Source organism: Cryptomeria japonica, chromosome 2 (assembly GCF_030272615.1).
Source record: "Cryptomeria japonica chromosome 2, Sugi_1.0, whole genome shotgun sequence".
NCBI lineage: Eukaryota > Viridiplantae > Streptophyta > Pinopsida > Cupressales > Cupressaceae > Cryptomeria > Cryptomeria japonica.
Genome location: NC_081406.1, coordinates 59,854,830 through 59,879,991, shown reverse-complemented (window position 1 = coordinate 59,879,991; position 25,162 = coordinate 59,854,830). Strand labels below are relative to the sequence as shown.

Here is a 25,162-nt window from a genome sequence, read left to right as displayed (position 1 = left end):
TAGGTCAAGCAAGCATTACTTGCTTTTAACTTCGCGATGTGTTGATCAACCCAAAGCCTTCTAAATTTTAGAACTAGCCTACTTAAAAAATTCAAATTATCAACTTCCAACTCTAACCAATCCGGAGCCTGAATAGGCCTATCCTTTAGATTTTCGTATTACAATTGAACCACATTCTCATCTTCCTTGACCTGATCCGGCACTTGAATAATCTCACAAAGTCTCATCATGTCAAGGGACAATCTGGAGAACATCCTTTTCTTGATTTCAAGATCATCCCTAGCATTTGCCCAATAATCCTCCAGTTGGATTTTATGCTTATGTTTCACTCCGGCAACCATCCTGATTTTGTTGTACAAATAAAAGTAGGATCTGGCAATATGGGATGTCAAGTGATAAAATGAGAGTTCTTCGACAGACTTTCTAGCCACTGTCAATGTCAAACACATTTCTGCATAATCGCCTAAGACAATAGGAAATTCAATTGGCAGCTTCTTCTAGATATGGTCATAGCTAGTCAATTACCTGGTGAGCTCTAGCAATACCATCTTGTCCGTTGGATACCTCGGTAGCTTATGCAGCTGAAAGGAAAACCCCTGGACTCGGATATAAGTAAACTTTGGAAACTGAATGTACCAAGCTTTGAACTTTTGTATCAGCTTTCTGGCTTCCTGCGACAACTTTGTGTGGAGTCCACCTTGTAACATCCTACTTATGTGCATTGTGAAGGTGTCATTTGCCAATTTGAAAGTAGTGTTGTACAAGTGCAACTGCGAATAGCACTCATGAACCTTCAATTGACTCGGTCCACATCCCATGGGTCCCTTTCCTGGCAAGCCATTGAATTTGCCCATTTTTGCCACTGAATAGATAACATGTGAACTCATATAAAAAGACTAAGTCTACTTCTATTTCAAATTCTTCAGCTGCTCATGCAAGTAGTGGTTGATCAATCTTGCCCAATCCACTATTCCATTGCCTTCCATTACCTCACTGATGAAGAAAAACATCCAAGTTTCAAACATGAAGGCATGTGGACATCCAATAATTCTACTCAACATCATCACGAGGTCAGCATACTCTTGCTTGAAGTCAAAACTGGTCATTTGCTTGGGCATCTTGGGAACATGCAGTTTTGGCTTCTACATCGAGACTTTGTTAATTATTCCAGCACATCTTTCCACACCAGCATCATATACCATTGCCGCCCTCTTTTTGGTCCTGTAAGTCATAGATTGGAATGTCCAAATTCCAAATGTCTCTCCAATTGTTTCAGCTGTCAAGTTGGCTAGGAGCTTGTTGTCTGGTGCCAAAATCGCTCTTCTCTCAGCATTGTAGTGTTTCACGGATTCCATAATCAGCTTCGAACATTGGACGGCTAGAGGGAAACCAGCAGCTGAAACAATTCCGCTCTTGACAAACTTGATAGAAGTGATTGATGGAGCACGTCCTGTTGTTCCAAAGATTTTGTTCCAGAATTAGTCCCTAAGTTGGTTCAACTGATCTCTTTCCACTTTGAAATAATCTTTGATTCTGGAAGGAATCCTTTCATCTCGTTCTTGTTCTACGCTTGTTGGGAAGTGCTTGCAGCCTTGCTGGATTCCGCCATTCCTACAAAACAAAATAAATTAATATTAATATCATCATAAGGAATTTAATAAAACAATGAAGAAGGAATTCCAACGTGTGAATTCCAAACTCCGAAAAAATAGAACCTCTGCGAACAAGTTCTTAGAAATAAATAAATTCCTCGCTTTTAGCTTTTCTCCACCTCTCTCTAACTTCAAATTTCTCAAATAACCTGCGTGAGAAATGAATTCCAATCCATTATTTAAATAGAATTTCCTTACCAAGTTGCTAAGTTGGCAAGAGGTTAAACTTAGCAATTGCATTTTAAATGCGTCATGTTTCCCTTGACAACTCACCATGCAAACAGGTCCTGCCACCAATGTGGAGTTCAAAAATGGAGATTTCTAAAAACTCTCGAGTTGTGTGTCAAAAATGTGGAATATTCCCTTTGCATGTCGCCAACTCATTAATTGCGAAGAATTTTCTATTTGGGATTTCATTAAGATATTTTGAAAGATTTTCCTTCTTCAAAAGAAGTTTTGACAATTTTATCCACTTTGGTAGGAATCCTGTTCATCTGGATTTTTGGAGAGAAAATTCTTGTAGAGAGAATTTTTATCCTGACAGAATTTTTTCGTGTTCTTGAGTTCATCTTATTCTAAAAGAGATTTTTGATCAATACATCCACTTTTCCTATTTTTTAGGAATTTTTTCCATTTTGAGCTTTGGAATTTAGGAGAGAAGAAATTCTCTCTTGGTCAATTTTTCCCTTGCCTTGGAATTTCTTCATCTTGGGTAAATTTTCTCCTACGAAAGGAACTTTTTGAATTTCTTGAAATTTTTCCTTTAGCCATGAATTCTTCTCAATTTTGTCCCTCGGCATAGTTGTAATTGGGAGGATGAATTTTGAAAATCAAGGAAATTTCCTCCCTCACCCCTTTCTAGCGCTCCATCCTCATCTTGGGCGCCAATTTCACTATGTGCCGGATTTTGTCCTTTAGAGAAAAATTCCTCCACACCCCTTGTTTGGCGCCATGACTCCAACTTGGGTGCTAAAACCACCTTATGCAAGAAAAATGTCTTTGGGAGGAAAATCCTCCACTACCCCAATTTGGCACCATGATCCAACTTGGGTGCTAATTTCATGCTCTGCAAGAATTTTGACAATTCTTGCTTTTCCTCCTTGACCCTCATTTGGCGCCCATGCACATGTTTCAGCGAATTTTAGCTATGTACGAGGAATTCATCATAAAGGATAAAATTCCTCCACTACCCCATTTCAGCGCCGTAACCTAGCTAGGAGTGTATTTTCACCTTGATGCGGGAATTCAAACTTTGGCGGATAATTCCTCCTCAACCCTTGTTTGGCGCTCTTCTCCATGTTTGGGTGCTATTCTCATCATGTGGAGGAATTTTTTGCTTTGAAGAAATTTTCCTCCCTTACCCTCATTTGGTGCCCTCTTGTTGTGACCTAATCACACATCACCCCATCCCAGATAGGGACCTTTTAGGCCTTTTTGGGTCGTTTGGTCTTTGTTTTTGTGGGTTTGGGTGGCAGTCTTGTTAGTCTCTCGGTTTTGCGAATGTTTGGGAGTCAATTTGATTAAATTTGGTTTTCGTTTGAGCAAATTTGGTGAAGTCTAGGGCTTGTTTTGTCAATTTTAGGGTTTTTGCCTTTAGTCCTAGATTTTAGGGGTTTATGTTAGGGATTTGAAGAAACTGAACGTACAACTGGAATCATGACCCTTCAAGGAACCTCCCAGTAAAATTTGAGCCAAAACAGAGCAACTTTCTATTTTTAGAAAGTTCCTATTTTTTAGGGATTTTACCGAGTCCCAGAATGTCGTTATTTTGCCTAAAATCAAACTTACTATTTTTAGTAAGTTTCTATTTATAGTAAGTCATTCATGTGTCTTGTCTAGGGATCTAATGCTGACATTTTAAAGGTTTCTATTTTTGGAAAGTTTGTTCTGACAGGACCATTCGGGCAAGGTGACAAAGATTAGGCATTCGCGACTACTTCTACTTCCGGAAAGTCAGAAAGCAAGCAGGGAGAGTCAGAAAATGCTCAAGTGCTAGAAGCCCATTCCTGAAGTGGAAAGCTCGAGAGATTTGTCTAAGTCTAGGAAATCGCCCCAAGTTCTTATATGGTGGCCCGATCTGGAAGAGGCTCAAAATCCATCCAAGTCCGAGAGAAGCATGAAATGTTGAATTCCTCCTTCACAATCAAAATCCGCCCCAAGTCAAGGACAGGCGCCAAAATGAGGCATGCATGGAAAGATGGAAAATTGCGAGAATCCATGCCAAGGGTGAAATAGCGCCATGAAATGGAGTTGGGCGCTGAAATCAAGTTGCCTTGGAATTCACAAAAACTCTTGAATTCCTCCTCTAAGGCAAATTTGTGCCCTAGGTCAAGGATAGGCGCTAAAATGGCATGAGCATGGAAAATAGGACAAGTGATGAAATCCTTTCCCATAGTCAAATTCCACCCAAATCCTGTGGAGGGCGCCAAATGGAAGGGGGCAAGGATAGCATGAAAAGAATGAAAATCCTTGACCAAGGCAAAATCCCACCCTACTCCTCAGGAGGGCGCTGAAGTGGAGAGCTCGGGGAGGGAAGGAAAGATGTGAAATTCCTCCTTCATCAAGAATTAGCGCCCAAGATGAGGTAATGGCACCAAAGTCAGGGAGTCAAGGAAGAACTCCAAAATGAGAAATTCCTCCTTCAGTGCAAATTAGCACCCAAGATGAAAGGAAGGCACCAAAAGTGAAGTGTCATGGAGAAAGGAGAAAGATTTGAATTCCCTCTCCTAGGTGAAATTGTGCTCAAACACCATGGAAGGCACCAAATTGGAGGGTGCTTGGAAGGAAAGAAAAAAATGTGAATTCCTTGCGTTAGGTAAAATTCCGCCCAAGGCATGATGAAGGCGCCAGGCCTAGGTAGTCATGGAAAGTGTGAAAAGCATGAATTTTCCTTCCCAAGTGGAATCCATGCCCATGCACACAGAGATGTAATCCTAAATGATTAAGACATGGAAAAATGATCAAATTCCAAGACATAGTGAATTCCATGCTTAAGCCTGAAAAATTGAAAATTTGTCTAAGGCATGAAAGTCTAGGGGTCAAGGAGGAATGAAAAGATAAAATTTTAGACACCGAATCTTATCAAAATTTGGAAAATTTTATAGATTCGGAATCGTGAGGAATTTCTCTATCCAATGAACCTGGCTCCTAAATTTTAGGAGGATCCCTAAAAAATAGGGGATGTTGAAAAAGCGTGAAAATTCCTCCAAAAGCAGAAGAAGACAAGTTAGAATGAAAATCAAGCGAATCTTAAATGAGTTGGCGAAGGGAATCTTCCAAGTATGACGCATAACTTTGTGCATTAAGTGAAACTTCTAAATTCGAACTCACTTACAAGGGAAGTTTCTTTTGCATGGCGTAATGATTGGGAAAGTATGACGCGTCATAAATTCAATTGCTAAATTGATGCCTCCTTACTTAGCAGTACGATTTGAAGGATTCTATATAAGCATGGAAAGGCATTTCATTTCTCACGTGCAGGATTCAAGAAAGAAGAATTGGAGAAGTGAAGAGAGGTCATACTTAGTCTTTCTTTTTTCATCATTTCCAAGGTGCTTTTCAGGATGGCGGAATCAAGCAAGGCAGCTACCCTCACCAGGCAGGCATTGATCAAGGCAGAGATGAAAGGTTTCCTTCCTCGTTCCCAGATGAATTCCAGATGGGAGGAAATCAGCGATACAAATTTGGGCACATGTAATATGGCTGCATTCAAGATTAGAATGTTCGGGACAGCAGGGCATAATCCATCACCAACAGTTGTCAAATTTGTCAAGAGTGGAATTGTTGCGGCAGTTGGTTTTCCTCCTACTATTCAGTATCCAGACTTGATTCTGGAGTGTGCAGAGCATTATAATCCGGAGCGGAAGACAATTTCAACATCAGATGGCAAGCTGCTGGCGACATTGACCCCAGAGTTAATTGGTGAGGCTTTCGGAATTCCTTCACACTATTCCATGACGTACAGGACCAGCAGTGGAGCTAAAGCAGTATATGAAGTAGGTCCTACCACGTGTGTTGACTTGATTAATAAACAGTGGTTGTTGAAGCCTAGGATGCATGCCTCCAAGATGCCAAAGACTAACTATCTTTGAGTTCAAGCAGGAGTATGTGGACCTGATAAAGATGTTGAGCAGAGTAATGGGGTGTTCACATTCTGTGAACTTTGAAACATGGATGTTCTTCTACATAGGCGAGATCATGAATGCAAATGGGCTAGTTGACTGGGCCAAATTGATTAGTCATTACTTGCACGAACAGCTGAAAAACTTAAAAGAAAGAAAGTCCCAGTCCTTCTTCATGAGCTCCTACCTAATCTATATGCTTGCGCGAAGGGGAGGATTTGATGGTCTGCCAGCAAGTGGAATCATGGGTTGCGGACCAGCACAGCGGAAAGTGCATGAGTGTTATCCCCAGCTGCATCTTCACAATGTTAGTTCTTACAAGTTGGCGAATGACACCTTCACTATGTACTTGACACAGCTTATGCAGAAGAAGTTGCACGTAAGGGTGTCGCCGCAAGCAAGTGCCTTGGTCCAGAAGTATGGAGCCACGTTCTTACAATTTCCTAAATTCACCTACATCAAGATGCAAGGATATATATTCTAGTCATACAAGTTGTCGAGGTATCCATCAGACAAGCTCATATTGTTGGAGCTCATGAGGCAGTTAACAACTTATGATCAATTACAAAAGAAGAAGAAGAAGAAGAAGCAATCAATTGAATTCCCAATTGTCCTAGGTGACTTCATGGAAATGTGCCTAGGTTTGGAAGCCGTTGAGAGTGCAGCAAGGGAGTTGGCATTCTATCGCCTGCCATTTTATACATCCAGGGCCCAGTATGATCCTTACCGCCACATTAGGAAGGATGTTGGCATGAAATTCATACACAAATTTCACTTAGAAGATTATTCGGCAGGTACCAAGGATGACCTTGAGGTCTAGAAGAAAATGCATTCCAGATTGCCCCTTGACACCATCAGGATAAGTGAAATTTACAAGGTGCTAGATTAGGTAAAGGAGGATTCAAATTTGGTGCAACCTGAATTTGAGAAAGTAAAAGATCAGCCCATTCAGTTGCCAGATTGGTCAGAGCCCGAAATTGATGATTTGAATGTCCTGGCCAGACCAGTGCTGAAATTCACTAGGCACTGGATTGACCGGCAGATAAGGAAGTTGGCGGACAGAAATGTTCATTTGACATATCAGCTAATGGGAAGTCTAGATTCCCACAGTGAAGCAACCGAAGGTTCTTCACAGGCCCAGGTGGGAGGGGAAGTTCGGATTGATAAAGGGAAAAATGCCCCAAAGAGACCAAGGGTGGCAAGGAAGAAAGATATCTATCAAGAAGTTCCACAAGAGGTTCAACAAGAAGTCCAACAGGAAGAACCTCTGCAAAAGAGAGCAAGGATAGAGAGGGAGCATTCACCGGCAAGTTCCTCGAGTGTACAGGAAGTAGAGATGTTTGCACATCCAACAGGTCCACCTCCAGAAAACACTCCGTCGCCAGATATACTCAGCATTAACGCTTCACACGGACCCAATCAGCCAAGAGGTCAAAGACAAGAAAGTCCCTCACACCAGGAAGAGACTTGTCAGGATAGTTTCGTGGAAGTCATCCTTGGCGAAATGGAAGAAGAATCATAGGAGCAGGAACACGTGGAAGTTCATAGTCACTCCATTCCCACTCCAGATTGGTTGATAGGAAGGCTGAGGAAGGAACCAGAAAAAGAAATTGATCTAGCCCGGGAATTAGAAGAATTGTTGAAAAAGATGGATCAGCCAGCAGAAAGGAAGGCTCCCCGGAAATTTTCTAAGGTTGTAAGGGATGAGTCTAGATCCATTACAATGAAAATCCAAAAAATCCAAAATTAGGGCTTTCATTGCAAATCATTCTAGATATCTAGGTTTGGGCGTATTTTCTCTATGGAGGAGGATTTTAGATAGTTTTATTTTTCCTCCATGACCTTCATTTTGGCTTCTTATATTTATTCAAAGTGCATTTTGCCAAACTCAGAAATTCTTTCTAGACTTGTCCATTTTTTCACCTTTCCAAATTTGGATGCCAAGTTTGGATTGAAGTGGATTTCTCTTGCCTTAGAACAATTTTCGTGCTTTTTCCACTTCACGAAAGAACTCCACACTTAGTCGTTTCTTTGAGACCACTTGTCTCCTTTTTCAACTTTCCGGATTTAGACTTGAATTTTCAGGAATGCTCTACCCTCAATGTCCTGACCACTACCTAAGATGGACTTGCCAAAAATAGACTTACTAAAAATAGTAAGTACTTCCAAATATCAAATTAGGGCAAACCAGGACAGGGTGACACTTACTAAAAATAGAAACTTACTAAAAATAGAAATTGCTAAAAATAGATTTTTTGGGCAAAATTAGGCCAATCCGAGATGCAATGAAACTTACTAAAAATAGTAAGTGCTCAAAATTCGCTCAAATTTCACTGGTAGCTTCCTTGAAGGGTCCCGACTTCATTGCAATGCTCAGATTTTCCAAAACCCTAAGGAAATGACTTCAAATATAAGTCTGAAGGGCAAAACCCTAAAATAGACAAAACAGGCTCCAGACTAAGTCAAATTTGCTCAAAACACTTGCACACTTTATCAGAATTCATCAAAAACACTTGCAAACTGGGGAGACCGAAGAGATAGCTGCGAAAAGACCCAAAGAACCAAAACCAAAAGACCAAGAGGACCTAAAAATAGGGGGTCCCTATTTGGAATGGAGTGATGTGTGATTAGGTCACAACACAACCCTTCATCCTTAATTGCTGTCTTGAAACTCTTGATTTGATTTTTAATTTTTTATCAAATGCTTTTAGGAATCGCTGCTCATGAAACTCTTCAATTTAATCTTAATCGACTTCCTTTATAGAATTGCTGCCACCTTCATTTCAATCGCCTAGGTTATAAGTTTAAGGGCTGCTATCTTGAATTTTATTAAAGCTGCAATCCTTTGTAACTGGTGGGGACATGGCAACAAGGCATTATGCGAAGAAATTTGTACAAAGGCTTGAACAAAATTGTTGATCTTATTTTGCATGCAACACTAGAGGAACCATGGTTCAATCATAAATCTAAATTCAAAACAAAAGCTAAGACTATAACCCCATTGACAAAAGTAGTTTCTAGGTCATGGTGTGTTCCAACTTCCAATGCATCAATCTTTGGATGGTTCTTCACTAGTGTATTTGCAATGTAAAATTGAGGGTGTCTCCATTTTGGCTAAGGTTCAATCCATATAGAATTGATCTCTGACCCTCCATAGCAATTCATATATTGTTTTTCAAAGGCCAAAGTGGTATTTTGAAGGTGATCACAATGATGACTTCACGCAATCAAAGGCCTTACCATGGTAGAAAAGCAAACCAATTGATAACTCCACAACAAAGCATGTTCATTGTGTTCTTTTGCATATCTATCATGTGCCTACTATCACGAAGGTTGCTCTTGTAGAAATTTCTCCCCATTTCTACACATCTTGTAATTTCATGAGTATATTAGTCCTTAAGGAGGATTATTAGGATATTAGAATAATATGTAATTGTGTAACTCCCATTACACTTGCTTGTTAGTTTATATCATTAAATGAATAACTATTGTCTACAATTAGACATTTTTCAATACTATAAGGCTGACATCTCTCACCAAGATAGACAAGCCTCTTCTCTCATCGCATCCTTTGTTCATACCAACAATTGCAAATTCAATACAATTGTATATGCATTGTTTTGTCAATAGTCACATGACTTGAAAATATTTGTGGATCATTTAGGGCTCACAAATAACTCATTCAATAACTTGCAAACTCAACTACAAACTCAGCTTGCTTTAAAATAAGAAAATCTCCAAAAAAAACCTCATTTTTCAAAAAAAAAAATTTAAGCACTCATATTGGAGAATTGCACATTTGTTTGCAGGCATTTCGGAGTAGGATTGATCAAAATTATCAAACTTATCGAGTCCGATTCAGCCACTTTTGGCAGGTATGTAATAGTTTTCGAGTTTTCTTGTGTCTTCATTCTAAATTCCTAGTGCTGGTGTTTAGATATTCATAATTTTTTTTCTAATTTCGAACTATTTTGTGGTAGATGCTTGGATTTTGTTTGAATTATTTCTGGTTTGGTTAGTATTGTGCATGCAAAGTACTTGCAAAACTAGGAACTATTTGTCACATAAGTTGAGTCACTTGAATTGTTGGATGCAAGGTGCAACACAAATGCTTATTCAGCACTAGACTACGGTGACAAGAATATGAACCCTTCCCTCTTTACAATATCACTGATGTATTTGAGACTAGTGTTGAAGTATTTGTCCTTATTTGGAGCAGGGTTGTGATGCCTTGGCCATGCTTGCTGAGGCCTCGACCTTCATAGCCCATTCACTTTAGCAGCTTGGCACTATTTGCGTTGGTATGTTCCCAAAATCAACAAATGAACTAGATGAATCAGAAGATTGCAAGGAATGATAGGGTGTTACCAAATATGTCATTGTTTGCACATCATGAGGATTGACTAATGTAGGCACATTGAATTGTGCTTGTTCAAGCACTTGGAACCATGTGTGCTCAAATTAAAGCCATGCTAGTTCTCCTTCCCCTTTAGATAGATGTTGTAGATCTTGCATGGCTCACTTATCACTATCCTTGGCCCGAGAAAGACCTTCATAGATAGGACCGACAAGATATCTATTGCATGCCATGAGATCTGTGCACCAATTCTTAAAGCCTTTTGGAGTGAATGAAGAATTTATTGCAGCTATTGAGTTTGGCGTTAATGATGAGAGTCTCCATGACTAGGGGTTCATTATTGTCAAGAGATGTCATAAGGAGGGCTTCCTTCTCAAAGATTCACATTGTATTAGTCAATTTGCCAATTCCTGCAATAATGAAGGTAGGCTTATGCTCGGTACCAATTATGTGTCAAATTACAATTGGTGTAGCAAACTTTCAAGCTCTAATACCTATGATTTGTTTTGTGCCTAAGAGACAACTAAAGGACAATTCACAACCTAAGTGATGAGAATCACCTGAAAAATTTTATGAATTATTGAAAGCACAATATAGGTTGTCAAAGACGATGAAAAAAATTAAAAAACCATTAAAAATATAGACACGTTAGTAGAAGTGCTACTTCTATTCATATGGTAGCATAGGAATAAACATATAGGAGTATGCTTTACAAAAAAAGGCTGAAAATGATAATTCTTGTGATAAAAAAGGGATGAGGCGTCTTTCCCAATTTGCCTAGATTGTGCAAATGTTGATGGATGTGTAGGGCATAAGAACATTTGATGATTGGGTTGGAGTATCAACCTTGTTGGATTGGAGTGTTGGACTTCCAAGTTGAATAAGTGCATCACTTCCCCTATAATAGCTTCCCTACATAGGATGCTATCATGTGCCAAGCCCATATGGTATCGATTACATGTGGCACAAGATGCCATCATGTGTTGGATGTCTATGGTGCCAAGTGTCAAAATTGTATAGAGCTATTTCTTGTGGCATAGAGTCTACCAAGTGCCATGTGTGTATGGAAGCATAACAAGTGAATGTTGATGTTCAATATGTTGCATGCATACGATCCAACATGAAGTTGCAAAGGTAGAGCACACAATCACTTTCCATTTCGGTATAGTTACTTGAGCCGGATGAGAGGAAACTTTTACACGAAATGTGGGAAGGTATAAAGCATATGCAAGGGATAATGCTCGAAGAGGCTTGGAGGAGGCTATGGAGGCTTACAAAGAAAGAACCCACGAGTCCAAAGTTCAGAACTAGTAAGGCTGATGTTTGTATGGTTATGTCCAAAGTAATACTGGATTTTGTACATCTATGTGCAAGGAAATTGTGTGCAAGGGATGCAAAGCAAGCAGTGTTGTAAATGGTTTGATGTGCAAGGTTGTGCTCAGGTCAGGAAACCCCAATGGAAGCTGCATTTAGGAAAAAAAGGATCAATTTAATAAGAGTTGTTCCTTGTCAAATATTTGAGCATAAAAATTGTGGAGAGGGACATCTCACGAATAAAAAACCTTCACAATTTAACATTGGAAAAGCACCACAAGAAGCTCCTCTGGATGAAAATTAAATCCAAAACTCCATAATCAACATCCTAATGAGTTGAAAAGAAGCTCAAGCACCATGATAATACTCTTGGATGAATGCTGGCCCAAAATACTGGATTGAGATATAAACTACCATAAACAGTTGCGACGAAGAGTCCATAGAAATTGTTGACATCAGAGGTTTTGTCAAAGCTTTCAATGTAGAGGACCAAATGGATGAAACATAGCAGAACCAAATACATAGAACTCAGTGACATTGAGAAGGCTTGTACTCAACCTAGAAAATCCATTTAACCGAGATTTGTAAAGAGTATTATGCCCTATCAAAATCAAATGACTTGTAGAAGAACATAATGAAACAAAAAAAAGTAAGGGGTTTGTGACACAGATGGAACTCCTGTACAAACAGTAGAAAGAGTCTCTGAATCATGCTAAAATGCAGAACAAGTCTTAGATGTGCTCTAGTTGAGGTTAGGCACATGAGCTAGTTAATTTTGATTAGCCATTGTACTTGTGTTTTGCTACTTTTTGCTTTTCATTCCTTCATCAAGTTGAAACTTCTTACCAAAAAGAATTACAGAAAAAACTATTAAGGTTAGAATTGGCCATATGTTTTTCATATTGGCACTAAACCAGTTGATTGATTTCATCCACTCTGGAGATCATTTTTATGCAAGAAGAGTCCGATTCCTTGGCACCACAAATCAATATGATATGGGTTCATGAACTAAGTTGCAATAACAACCTTTATTTTCCCCAATGTCGAATTTATATATGTTACTTAATACAAAACAGCATAAGACTTGTTTGGTGGTTCCAACATTTCTTCTGAGGGAATTTTCCCATCTCCAAAAAGAATAACTAAAATGACCATGCAGCCTCTGATGAATGCTGCTAATTACTGCAGAGCATCTACAAGTGATTAAGTACCAAAAGCTAGAAATCTCAAATCGGCAGTTCTAAACTCCCTTTTTTTTAAACTAAACTTCTTGTCACAGTGCAGGATCCAATTGAGAAAAGTTTTATTCCAACAAATTCCTTGAAAAACAAAGGATACACATGATTCTGAAATTTGATAAAAAAGAGAATCGTAAGTTGCTGTAAAAGTTTGACTGATCTGCTGAAGAAGTGCTTCTAAGTTTTCAATTTTTTCCTAGAGCATGTGATGTGTGCCATTTTATTAATTTTTAGATTACCAAGATTCTGTTAAGAACATATTTGCTGGTTAAACTTTGCAACTGTACTTCCTATGCAGGTTTTCTCCCATTTAGTTTGTTTATGCAAATGGCAGCTAAAGATGGCTTCTTCTAAAGTAGCTTCCTACATAATGCAATGTTTCTAAGCTCGGTAAACAACCAATTTCAACCCTTTGTTTACAACAAAACTGGACAAAAATATCTAACTTCCCTTTTCATCAACAAGTGAAAAATAATTACATTCTAAGCATTTACTAGGGATGCAAAAACAATATTTACCAGGCTATTTATTTTGCATTTTTTATTAGGATGAAATGAATGTCAACATTCAAAGCTGGATGACTTCCAAAACAAGAAATTTTGTTATCTGTGACTGTCAGAATAAGAAACTCAACGAAAAAACATAAATGTGCAATCATGATTAAGAAGCTATTTCATATAAATACTGCATAATACATGAATACCTTTAAAGTTTAGAAGGATGTTAACTGTAACTCACCAACAGTGATATCGCATCCACCAAAGAACTGCCCATCAATATAGAGCTGTGGAAATGTGGGCCAGCTGGAGTATTCCTTAAGTCCCTGGCGCAATGAATCATTCTCAAGTATGTTGACTGTTTCATACTGTGTATTTAAGGAGTTCAAAATCTGTACAAGAGTATTAGAAAACCCACACTGCGGGAAATCTTTAGTTCCTTTCATGAAAAGAACTACTTTGTGTGAGGAAATGAATGTGTCCAATGCTTGCTTCAATTCTGGTGTCAAAGCTGCATGAAGACTAGATTTAATATAATACTTGGATCAAAACTACAAAGAATTGTGAAAAACTAAATTAAATATATTTATCACAATTTAACCATATTTATCTATATTCATATTTAACACAAAATGAATGCAAATAGCTGTAAATCTATGATCTTCTTCTCCAGAACAATTAAATTCCCAGAGAAATTCAACAAATCCAATAACAAAATTGCTTCCATAATTGTCCAATCTACAATTGAGACAGTTCATCAAACATGTCTCCCCAACTGCATGTTGTTGATACCAATGTGCCCATGGCTCAAAAACACACTATACTAGTGAAAATCAGATTTATTTAAATTGTTCTCATAATTGACCAATATACGATTGAGATAATTCATCAAACATGTCTTCCGAAGTGCATGTTGTTGATATCAATGTGCTCATGTCCCAAAAACACACTGTGCTAGTGAAAAACAGATTTATTTAGTAATTTACAATTATATGTTAATGGCAAATGCACATGCTCTCATGTACCTATAGCTGCTATTTAACCAAGCTACCATATACAAGGCTGAACTATGTACAAAAGCTGAACAAAATAATTTATGGGATTTGCACAAAATAAAATCCAACACAAGCCTTTGTCAAGATAGCAAAATCAAGCTACAATAGCAACTATCACAACCAAAATATATAGGACTGCATACAAAGATGCAAAACAATGGATGAAATACAAATATATAGACCTCTTGAATTCATGAATTAAGGAAGTGACACATCTAGAAGGTCACAAGTTAACTCTTGATCACTCCCAATCAAGAAGTGAGTTCACTCAATCTCACAAAGACAAGGTTGCTCTTAAGGTAGCACCTAACTTCCATCATTCGAGAATTGATAAAGAGGTGGCATACGAAAACCTCCAATTAAGAATGTCACATCACTTGCTACTTAGTATGAATAAAGTATTACAGTTACCTTGGATAATACATTTCGGATAAAGTATTGTCCAAGGTAAAGTATGAAAATTATTCCAACATATCTCCATTAGTTAAACTTAGGTTTGTAATGATAGGTTTTGACAAATGTTTAGCCATGTTAGATACCCATGTACAAAATGATTCCCTCACCGCCCACCCTAAAGAGAGAGAAGAGAGAAAGGCAAGAAGCTCTTGATTAATGATGAGATATCCTCCCACACCTCTAACAAAGCTTATGGATGATATAACTTGCTTTTTGTGAAAGGTTTACTAAAGACATCTGTGATCTGCTCCGAAGTAGCGCGATAGTGCAAGTCAAGGACCTGCTCCTTGATGTAATGCACATGGATCTTAATGTGTTTGGTCAGTTGATGACGAATCAAAATATTCAAGAATTCGGATAATGTTCTAGCTATCATAAAAAATGATAGATAGCTTCTGAAAGGGAATACCAAACTTGGTAAGGATGTTTTGAAGCCAAATAGCTTCAGTGACAACATCGATTCCCCCTTGAAACTCAACCTTAGTAGAAGAAAGAGCAATTGCATGCTTTTTCTTTCTCTATCAACAAATAAGGCCAAAACCAAGATGAAAGTTGTGGCTGGAAGTAGACTTGAGATCTTCATGATTGCTTGCCTAATTTGAAATGTGCATCCAACTAAATCTAAACCTATAGCTCTAATATAGGGAATCCCAAACTTATGTGTGCCCTAAACATAATGAAGGATGTGTTTGGCAGCTTTCCAATGAAGCTCATGAGGCTCCCATAGAAAGTAGGAAACTAAGCCAATTATATGAGGTATCTCAGCGAGTGTGAGTCATGCAGATGAAACTGCCAACAAGTTGGTGATACAATGTGGCATCAACTAGTGAAGTGGAACAAGTAGCCTCAAGCTTGACTCCAAATAGAAAGGGAGTTGGTAGAAGCTTACACTCAGCCATGTGAAATTGTGCAAGGAGGTCAAGGGCATACTTAGGTTGTGCAAGGGTGGTCCTAGAAGAAGACTGTGTGATCTTGATCCCAAGAAAGTAATGCAACAAATTCAAGTTTGCTATGGCAAACCTATCTAGTAAGTAAATTTGACTCTGCCAGTGATGGAAGAAGTATTGTTTGTAATAATGAGATCATCAACATAATGATCCACAAGAATTCGGGACACTAGGTCACACAACAAATATTGGGTGTTGCTCCACAACCCTTGAGGTTTTGTCAACAATCTGATCATCCTATTCAACACCCATGTGCCAAATTACAAGTCCTACCTTGACTTCAACAATTGTGATATGGTTTGGTAACAAATATGAAACCATTTGGTTCAACCAATACAACATCTCCCTTCTTTGTATATTAATATACATAGCCATTCTTTGTAGTTAGATAACGAAGACAAGATAGACGTAACACATTTGTTCTTATAGATATTGTATAGAATTAGCATAATACAACTTTGCTATCGCAGTTCTACACATGCCAATTGTTTCATTTGCTTTCCTTATTCATTTGCACTCTGCATATTGCTAACCGCTATCATTCATAAATTGTTTCCACACATAACCGTATTAAATCCATTTGATAACATTGACCATCTAGTCTTCTCCTCAGCCCAGGATTACTGGTGTCAAAGCACACCACTTTATACATTTTCCAAGTTGTATAATGGTATATTTGAACTTTGTCTCTATTTGTATTCCCACTCACACGAGGTTTGAATATAGGAAGTTAGGGCTCAAGACTCCTGACCCTTCATCATATCTTCCTAGATGTCCTTGGATGGGAAACAAATCATCATCATGCCAACTTAAAATATGTTCCAAAAAATGATAGAGGATGCATTGCATGCACAATGGGAAGAAGTGGAAGAATGCCATGCACATGAAAGAGTAAGTATTGCTGATCATTTCTCACTACTATTCAAGCAAGTTCAGACTCTTTATAATCCACATCTACTATTTGGTGGTCATAATCCATACAGGGTATGAGTCAATATAGGCATCGCTATGTTTGAAGGCAAAATAGATGCAGATGTCCCAGATAATTCGCTTAGCCTAATTTGTTCATACTAGGTGGCTAATCATTTCTTTGATCAAGAAAATGTTATATTCACTCTTCTAAAAGTTTCTTTATCCATAAAAAATAGTAGAATAACTGCTGCACAACACATGAAGATGACTTAGACACACTTGTAGACAAACAGAATGGTTTCGTAACAGCACACAAAGAAACCTACTACCTTGTTGGAAATTATGATGACTAGTACATCAAGCTCCCTAGGTTGCATTAAGGCAAAGATCAATTGATGAAAGAACATATGTAAAACTTTCACATTTTGCTGTCCAAAGTGGGTGTTTCGGATTCAAAGGAAAGCCTTGTTTTGATGTATTGGTAAGGTTTGAGATCACATATCTAATTAGATATGGGTTTCATACAGATTTGTTCAATCAAAGAGGCCTATAGATTTGCTTGCAAGTTTGACGCAAAGGCCAAGGTCAAGACAACAACTGAAGATTCTAAGTCTCAAACCAAACTACCATATAAGCCTTCCAAGTAGAATTCCAAACCAAGGAATGGCTCTCAATGCCATCCAAAAAAGAAGTAGCAGCCATCAAACGACTAGAACAAATAGTACAAAATGGCAAATGGTGGTTAGTTCATAACTCCAATAGTCAATCCAATGAAGAAAGTCACACTAAAAAGACTCTACTTGCATAACTTGAGGCAGCAAGTACAAGCACTATGACATTAGGCAAGGGTAATTAGAATATGGAATTTAGGCCTAATGTTATGATTGATACCACAAGCATCTCTACTTCCCTTGGGGAAATAGAGGAAATACAAAGATTGTTTCGTTCTCAACTAGTGCACTTCATCCTTGACAATGAAATTCAGATGAAAATTTATCCTAAAGCTTGGCATTGATGCCTCACCCACAACCATACTCCATTGAAAAGTCAATGTAATGTTCCCTCCATAGTCCTCTCAGATTTTAGATGGGGTTGACCTACTATCGGGGTCCCGTAGGTCAGCAGGGTGGTTTGGGACCCAACCCGGGGTTGTGGGATTCAATTTGGGAGCTTCGCAAGTCTTTCAGTTGGTTTTTGGGAGTTATATCTATGGTTAAAATTGAAATTCTAATGTTGGTCTTATGTGAATAGTGGAAAGTGAATAGTAATTGAAAAACATAAGGATGAATAGTGAAAAGTGACCCCTTACCTAGTAACTCAAGTTGTTTTTAAAAAGGGGCCAAATTGTCAATGAGAAAATAGACCCTCAAGCTCACTTTTAAGTTTTAAAGGCTGAAAAAGAGACTCCCTCATGGGTCAAACTTCTTGGAGAGTTATAAAAAGCAACTTTCATAACAATTGTTCTCATTCTTACATCTCCATTTTTCAGATCAGCAACTTGCATGAGAACTTAAGCAACTTGGGCTTCCAGGAACGCCAACTCTTGGAAGAATTGGGGGATTTGGACGAAAACCCATCTCTTCGGGTGTCAGTTTCCATCAAAATCCAGCTTCAGTGTGCATATGGCAGCCTCTTTTGGGAATCTTTGAGCAGATTTATCAGTTAAAGGGTAGGTTTTCTTCAATCAGTTGCAGGGCTGACCTTTTAGAGGTCATTTCCATCTTTTTTCAGCTCCATTTCACCTAGCCACTCCATTTTGGGTAGAAGGATTTCAAACCCTAGAATGTATTTAGGGTTTTGACATTAATTGGAGCTGATTTCTATATTTCTATGGGCTGGAAACTTGCATCAGACTTATGAGTTCATGTTAATGGTATGTACGCTACACCTTTAAGCAAATGACAGTTACTTATTTACCTTCCTTGTGTGTTATGCATTGTATTAGTTTAAATCAGCAATCTCTTTATGTCATATTCAAGAATCTTGCATAAAACTTCAAAACCAATCAAAACAAAAACAAAAAACAATCAAACCCCATCCAAATATACGCTGGCCAAAGACTTATCAGCAAATAAACACTGCACATAACCTCCTAATTTGGATCAGATTGGGTTAAAATTGGAGTGGGGATCTTTCAGTCAATGTGGCATCTAAGAAACACATCACTTAGCAATGTTGCTTGGTGTACAAAATCATACAGTGCTTGTGATGTCACTCCATAAGAGGTAGTGATATTTTACTTAGGCATACATATATTTACCATTGACATGTAGACTAAGACGAAAATCCTACAAATGTTGGTGATAAGAGATATTGCATATAGAAAGTAGTTCCTAAGCTCACTCATTAGTGCCAAATAGTGTACAAAAGCTAAAGCAATTTTGGAGAATGTACAAAAGCTAAATGGTACACCTACGGTTATTGTCAATGATTGTTGATCCTATCTTGACTAGTAACTTTTGGACAGATTTATTCGTGTGTTTGGGTACTCAACCGGCTCATTGCCCTTCATATCATCCTCAATCTAATGGCCAAACCAAGGTTGTTAATAAGTGTTTGGAAGGGTATCAACATTGTTTCACTTTAGATAAGCAGTCTCAATGGATAGATTGGCTACCAATAGCATAATGGTGGTATAATGCATTATTCCATAGTTCATAAAAAATGACTCCATTTATGGCACTATATGGATATCATCCTCCATCCATCACATCATCATTGACGGTGTCACCAAGAGTTCAAGCTATGGAGGACCACATGCATCATCAACAACAAGTACTTTCAAGACTCAAGGTGAATCAGGCCATGGCGCAAAATCGAAAGAAGCAGTAGGTTAACCAACACAAGTGAAAAGAGTTTTGAAATTGAGGATTGGGTTTTCTTGAGATTGCAGCCTTATTAAAAATGTCCCCTTCTTAAGCACTTCAACATGATGGACCCCGTTAGCCTATTCAGCGAGCTCTTGTAGGGTAATGAGTTAGTGTTAGGGGACTCTTGATAACAATTTGATCCAACTTTTAGTAGTGACAGATGTTTATTTGAGCTAAGTGGTTGAGATTTGCATAAGAGTGGCTTTGGACAATTTTTCCATACTTTCCTATTTCTACTAAGTTAGCCCAGGCATTGAATAAGCCAGCTGTCAGTACTTCTATTTTTAGATATGCCAATGGATGCATTGGATGTTGATATCTCAGGTTATAGGGTGGTCCAGTGTATTTAAATAAAATAATGATTAAGTTATAAAATTAAATTAAATATTCAACTTTATCGTTATTGATTTATTTAATTATTGACTATATGGGCACCCAAGTGATAAATTAAAGTGCAAATATAATAAAAGACTATATTGGAATGAACACCACTTTATGGGAGACATAAAGATTTTAAACAAAATTAAAAAGCTCCACTACTTGGGCGTGAGAATTAGAGGGCTTCATAAGTAAGGTTTTGCAGCTCATTTTGATACGTTGGGTTTTGATATTTTGGAGAATAAATTTGCTGGTTGAATTTGTTCATCCTGTGACTTTGTGAGGATGAAAACCCGTGCAAAGAACATCTTCTATGTTAGTGAGAAACCCAATCTTGAAGATTTTGTGGTGGTACTACTTCAGAAATCACAATTAGGCTTCATTGTTAGCTTGTATATTCAGCTTTGAGCACAGAACCTTTGGAGCAGATTTGTGTGAGGCTGACTTGAATAAGTTTGAAGTATTTTATTTGCTGTTGTATCTTCTTGCTGGCTGCCAAACCTTTCCTTGCTCGCCGTACAAGCACTAGGGGTGGTGTCGAGATTGGAGGAGACTCGAGCAACCCCTTTGACGAGTATTATTACTGCATTTGAGGTGTCTAGGACTGGAGATCAGATTGCTAGTTTTTGTTAATGCCAATTCAGTTTTGGAGGTGTGGCGTCCATTTTTGGAGGCTCTTGTTGCTGGTTTTAATTGTTGATTCAAACATTGTAAACTCCAGACTTTATGGGTATTTCAGGAAAGGCATTGTGAGGTGTTTTGGTCATTTTGGTTGTCTTTATTTTGATGATATCTTGTACTTTTTCAGTTCTGAAATCAAATCTGAAATATTTCTGGTTGTAGATTTACCTGAATATTGTACTTTGCAAAGTTGTTTAATTTATTTTATTGCTGCAAGTATTGTTACTGAAAAAACATCTTCTGCATCTCCATCTACTTCTATTCAACACTTCAAAACAAAACGAGAGTGTATGTTAAACTTATAAGCAAATGTCATTAAAGCAATAGACAAAGAACAAGAAGTTATCCCAAAAATATTATGGCCCATGCCAAATCAAGCAAAAGATAGGCAATTGTCGCCTACAAGTTTGAGTTGCCTCCAACAACAAAGATACATCCACTTTTTCATGTTTTCTATTTGAAGAAGTAATTGGGCATAATATTCCTACAAGACAATATTATAAAAGCTCGATGGAGAAGGAAGAATCATATTGGAACCAGAGTTCATTCTTTAGACACGCACAAACAAGCTGAGGATTAGAACACTCACAAAGTATCTCATCCGCTGGAAGAATTTACAAACTGAAGATGCCACATGGGAGAATGAAGAGTTCATTCAAAAGCATCCACACTTAATTAGCATTGAGGACAATGCTTCTCTAAAGTAGGGGGCATGTTACACCCTTAATATTAGAGTATGCATAGGGTTATGAGTAGTCGGCTTGTGGCTACCTTAACTCTTAATTAAGTCATATTATCGTTATTATATTCTTATTTAGTTATTTAATTTGACCTAGGGCTTATATGTTGTTATCTAAGTCGGTCTAGGTGATATCCTAGGCATAAGTAGAGTATATATCAAATTGTAAATTGTGTTCTTATTAGAGATATTTGAAGGTTTTCCCCCTTGAAGTGGCTTATTATTCTCAGCTATTATTAAGTAATGGCAGAATATTTCATATTATCCTCCTCTTTTGTGCAAGTTATTTCATAACATTCTAGAACTGATCTTGAATACGTGAGAGAATTTTTGTAATTCACTTGAGAAGTTACAACCAACGTATCAAGATTTTTCATGATAAAACTTGAATTTTATGAGATTTGTTATGTTATGTATATTTGGCTAGCACAAGGATAATGGTAATCAAGTGTACTAGCAAATCACATTTGTGTTCCTTTGGATATTGTCCTTGTCCTGGATGTCTGTCATATTGTTCCTATCGTAGCTATCTAAATGGGTGGTAAACCAAAAACTAAACATAAGAAAATAACATATGATGAAGAATTCTCTCAAATAACAGTCCTACATTGTCGAACTGCACAACCTATTCAGAACTGCTCATAATCATGACTGTAGTTCAAAAACATTTGCGTTAATTAGCAATTGACAGACACGAGTCTTAAAATAAAAATGTTTAGAATTGTTAAGCCAAATGCCAAATGCAAGCAAGCAGTTGCTTTGGTTTTTAAGTCTATATGCGCCGCAACCTAAACTTCAAACCTCAAATCCGCTCACTCTATCATGGATCAAGGAGTTACAAGTCCCCTCTCCCTGATCACCTAATGATTTTTGAAGTTCTCAACATCCCAGGAATTTTCCACTACAAAGAATGTCCAACCATAATGATCTGTCAGCCCTTTTTATAAAGCAGTGCAGCGGATAGCACAGCATAAAGATGAGAAAAAATCAAGACTGTTTTCGTGAATTTCTGTTGCTGGTAAGCAATGGCCATTAACATCAAGGATGAGGGGAGAGGAGCCAAGATATTAATTAAAAGCGAAGTTCACCACAAGAGCAATATCACACAGCAATTCAAGACTCAACAAAACGTATAATTAAGACTTATCACAAAGATAACAACTGCAAGGCAAGGGGATCCACAAAGCACACAGGGGAACAATAAAGCAAGTGTTAGTACCAGGGAGGAAAAGGTTGCTAACAATCTTAACATAATGGCTTGCACTCTGATGCTTGACTCAGCAGACCTTTGCGTGAGCAGGATAGGGTAACAATCATATGGCAATCATTACAAATCCCCCGAATTACTAACCTATATTAACAGACCTAAAAGATTCCCTTGAAATGGGTAAGACGTGTTAATCAATTCAAGGTAGGAGGCCTTGTTAAAACAGTACTTATCTGTCTCCAAAATTTGCATTCCCCGTTTATGGACAAATCATGTTAAGTGATATTTCCAAACAAGCCGAACTACACCCAAACTTCTTATGTCTTATTTGCAAATCCAAAAGCATCGTCAAACAAATTTAACCACCACGACCCACAGAACCATTTCTGATATTATACTCAAGATTCCAACTAAATTTTTTGGTGATATGTTCAAAGCAATTATACCCCATCCTCACACTTATTTGTAGATACAAAATTGACACCTAGTTACCAGACCCAACTGTATCCTCTATCGAATGTACTCATGACAACCTACATATGCATTTCGCCTAATATGTTCAAAATCCTCACAAGACAAACCTTTGGTCTTCTAAATTTAGACACGTCAATAAATAAACAGTTGTAATTCTGTTTAAAACGACCACCAGAGCTCACAATCTCAAACATACATCATACCAACAAAACAAGCAAACTGTTGATACTATGATTGTACCTCCTGTGCTTCCAGGGCTGCCATAACTAGCTCGAGCACTACAATGTTGTCTCCTTGATCTGCATCTGGCAAATTTTAGTTTTGTGGCTATCTTTTTGTTTGGCGCTGCCAATTCGGAGGAAAATGCATATGATATTGGGGCGGATTGTAGCCTAGAATGTTCCACACGAATAGTACTATGGCAAACTGGAGACCCAGAGAAAAAAGATGCACGCACGGCCATACTGTAACTTATCGCGAACAATTGGAACTACCTTGCCTTTAAATAGAATACATTTGGCCATTGTCTGGTTATATGCCCTTTCAAAGGAAGCTAAAATACTTACCCATTTGATTCTGTTTTTTTGTTTGGTTAGGCTTACGATCTTTTTTTCCAAATGGAATCTGGAAACACATATAATATTTTATGTTGTCTAATTAATTCTGTTTTTTTGTTTGGTTTTTCGGATTAGAAAATATTTTAAGTATAATTTAATTTTTAAGAATAATGTAGAAACTTTATAATTAGTTTAAATTTCTTAAGTATATATATATATTTAGAAAATATAATTATTTAATTTAAAATTATTTTGTTTTATACGAAAATTATTTTTATTAGAGAAAAATTCTTTTATTAATATTTTTATTTTATGTTATAGATACATTTATTTATAAATATTTTTATTTTATTTTTATTTAAGACACATATATAGTAGGGCATGTTTTAATTTATGTATATATATTGGAGCTATTTTATTTTTTAAATTAATTTTATTTGGCTAAGAGTTATTTGATTGATTTTATTTAAGAATTATTAGTACTTGTGTATTGTACTTATTGAAATCTTAATTAATTATTAATAAATTAATTTTTTAATCAATTATAAGATTTTATATATTTGTTTTTTATTTGAATTTAAAAAATTAACATGCAAAATTTGTAACATTATAACCTGTAAAAATGATTTCTCTACTAAAATAATAAAATAAAACTTACACAACCCGTTAATGGGTCCCTGAGGGCTAATCCCACTTTAGAAAAAGAGGAGGTTACATGGGAGCCACCTAGCAAGGAATGGATAAAAATAAATTTCGATGGGGCATCTAGAGGAAATCCAAGAACCTCGGGTGTGGGGGTAGTTGTGAGAAATGACAAAGGGTCTATCCTCTTCAAAGGTGCACGTCGATTGCAGGATGGAACAAACAATGAAGCAGAGGTTCAAGCGGCACTTATGGCAACTGAGTTGGCCGTAAACATGAAAGTCCAAAGGTTGCATCTAGAAGGAGATTCCCAGGTGGTCATCAATGCAATTGCTAAGGGCAATACTCCATCATGGAAATTATCTCGTTGGGTGGCGATCATTTGAGAGAAACTCAACCTCTTTGAGGAATTTTGGGTATCCCATGTCAGGCGAGGTGCCAATGCAGTGGCAGACCTACTCTCCAACATTGGATGTGACATGACTAGCCAACTGGCCAAGTGGTGGAAGGGAAATGGCAGAGTGTGGAGTTGGTCTTAAATGCAGTCCTAGAAGCTCGAAGCATACAACATGCACGCAAGGAAGCCCGAAATGACAAGTACATCCTTTTGAAGACGTTGCAATTAATGAGGCAATTGCCGAGTGCAAAGTACCTGTTAGAGATGATTGCGGAGTGCAGCAAATCTATTGTGAAATCTTATTCCTTTTATGACATTGTGCTTGCATTTATGACCTGTCTCAAACGACGGTGGAGGAACTTAACTCCTTTGGTTCGTGAGCGAAGTAGTGAGTCTATATTTAATTTGATTGATAAATGGTTTCATGTCATTTGCATTGTAGAGGTTGGCATTAATAATTTGTGCAGGTCCAATGGAAGCAAAATTCACTTTGCGAACCGAGAAGAAATTGGTCCCATTTATGGGGACTGTATCGGAGAAAAGAATGTAGGGGCTTTTCAGGTACAAGGAGGATAAATTGTGGAGTGTGGTGCGTCTGATGCTAGGTGAGGAGGTGTCGCACATCCATTTTCGCTATCGGACGAACATGGAGGTGTATTCCCTAATTA

The 25,162-nt window shown here is 37.6% G+C and overlaps 1 protein-coding gene across 1 annotated transcript in view; it reads right to left on the bottom strand.

Moving 5' to 3' along the window:
- LOC131060515 (uncharacterized) overlaps nt 1–23,508 on the bottom strand; it is a 29,286-nt gene extending 5,778 nt beyond the window's left edge. Inside the window, exons 1-2 of the mRNA XM_057993757.2 lie at nt 23,139–23,508; nt 13,421–13,690 (exon numbers count right to left, since the gene is read on the bottom strand). Coding sequence (XP_057849740.1) covers nt 13,421–13,690; nt 23,139–23,361 — 493 coding nt within the window. The 5' untranslated portion in view covers nt 23,362–23,508. The remainder of the gene's footprint in view (nt 1–13,420; nt 13,691–23,138) is intronic.
- Nucleotides 23,509–25,162: the final 1,654 nt, after the last annotated feature.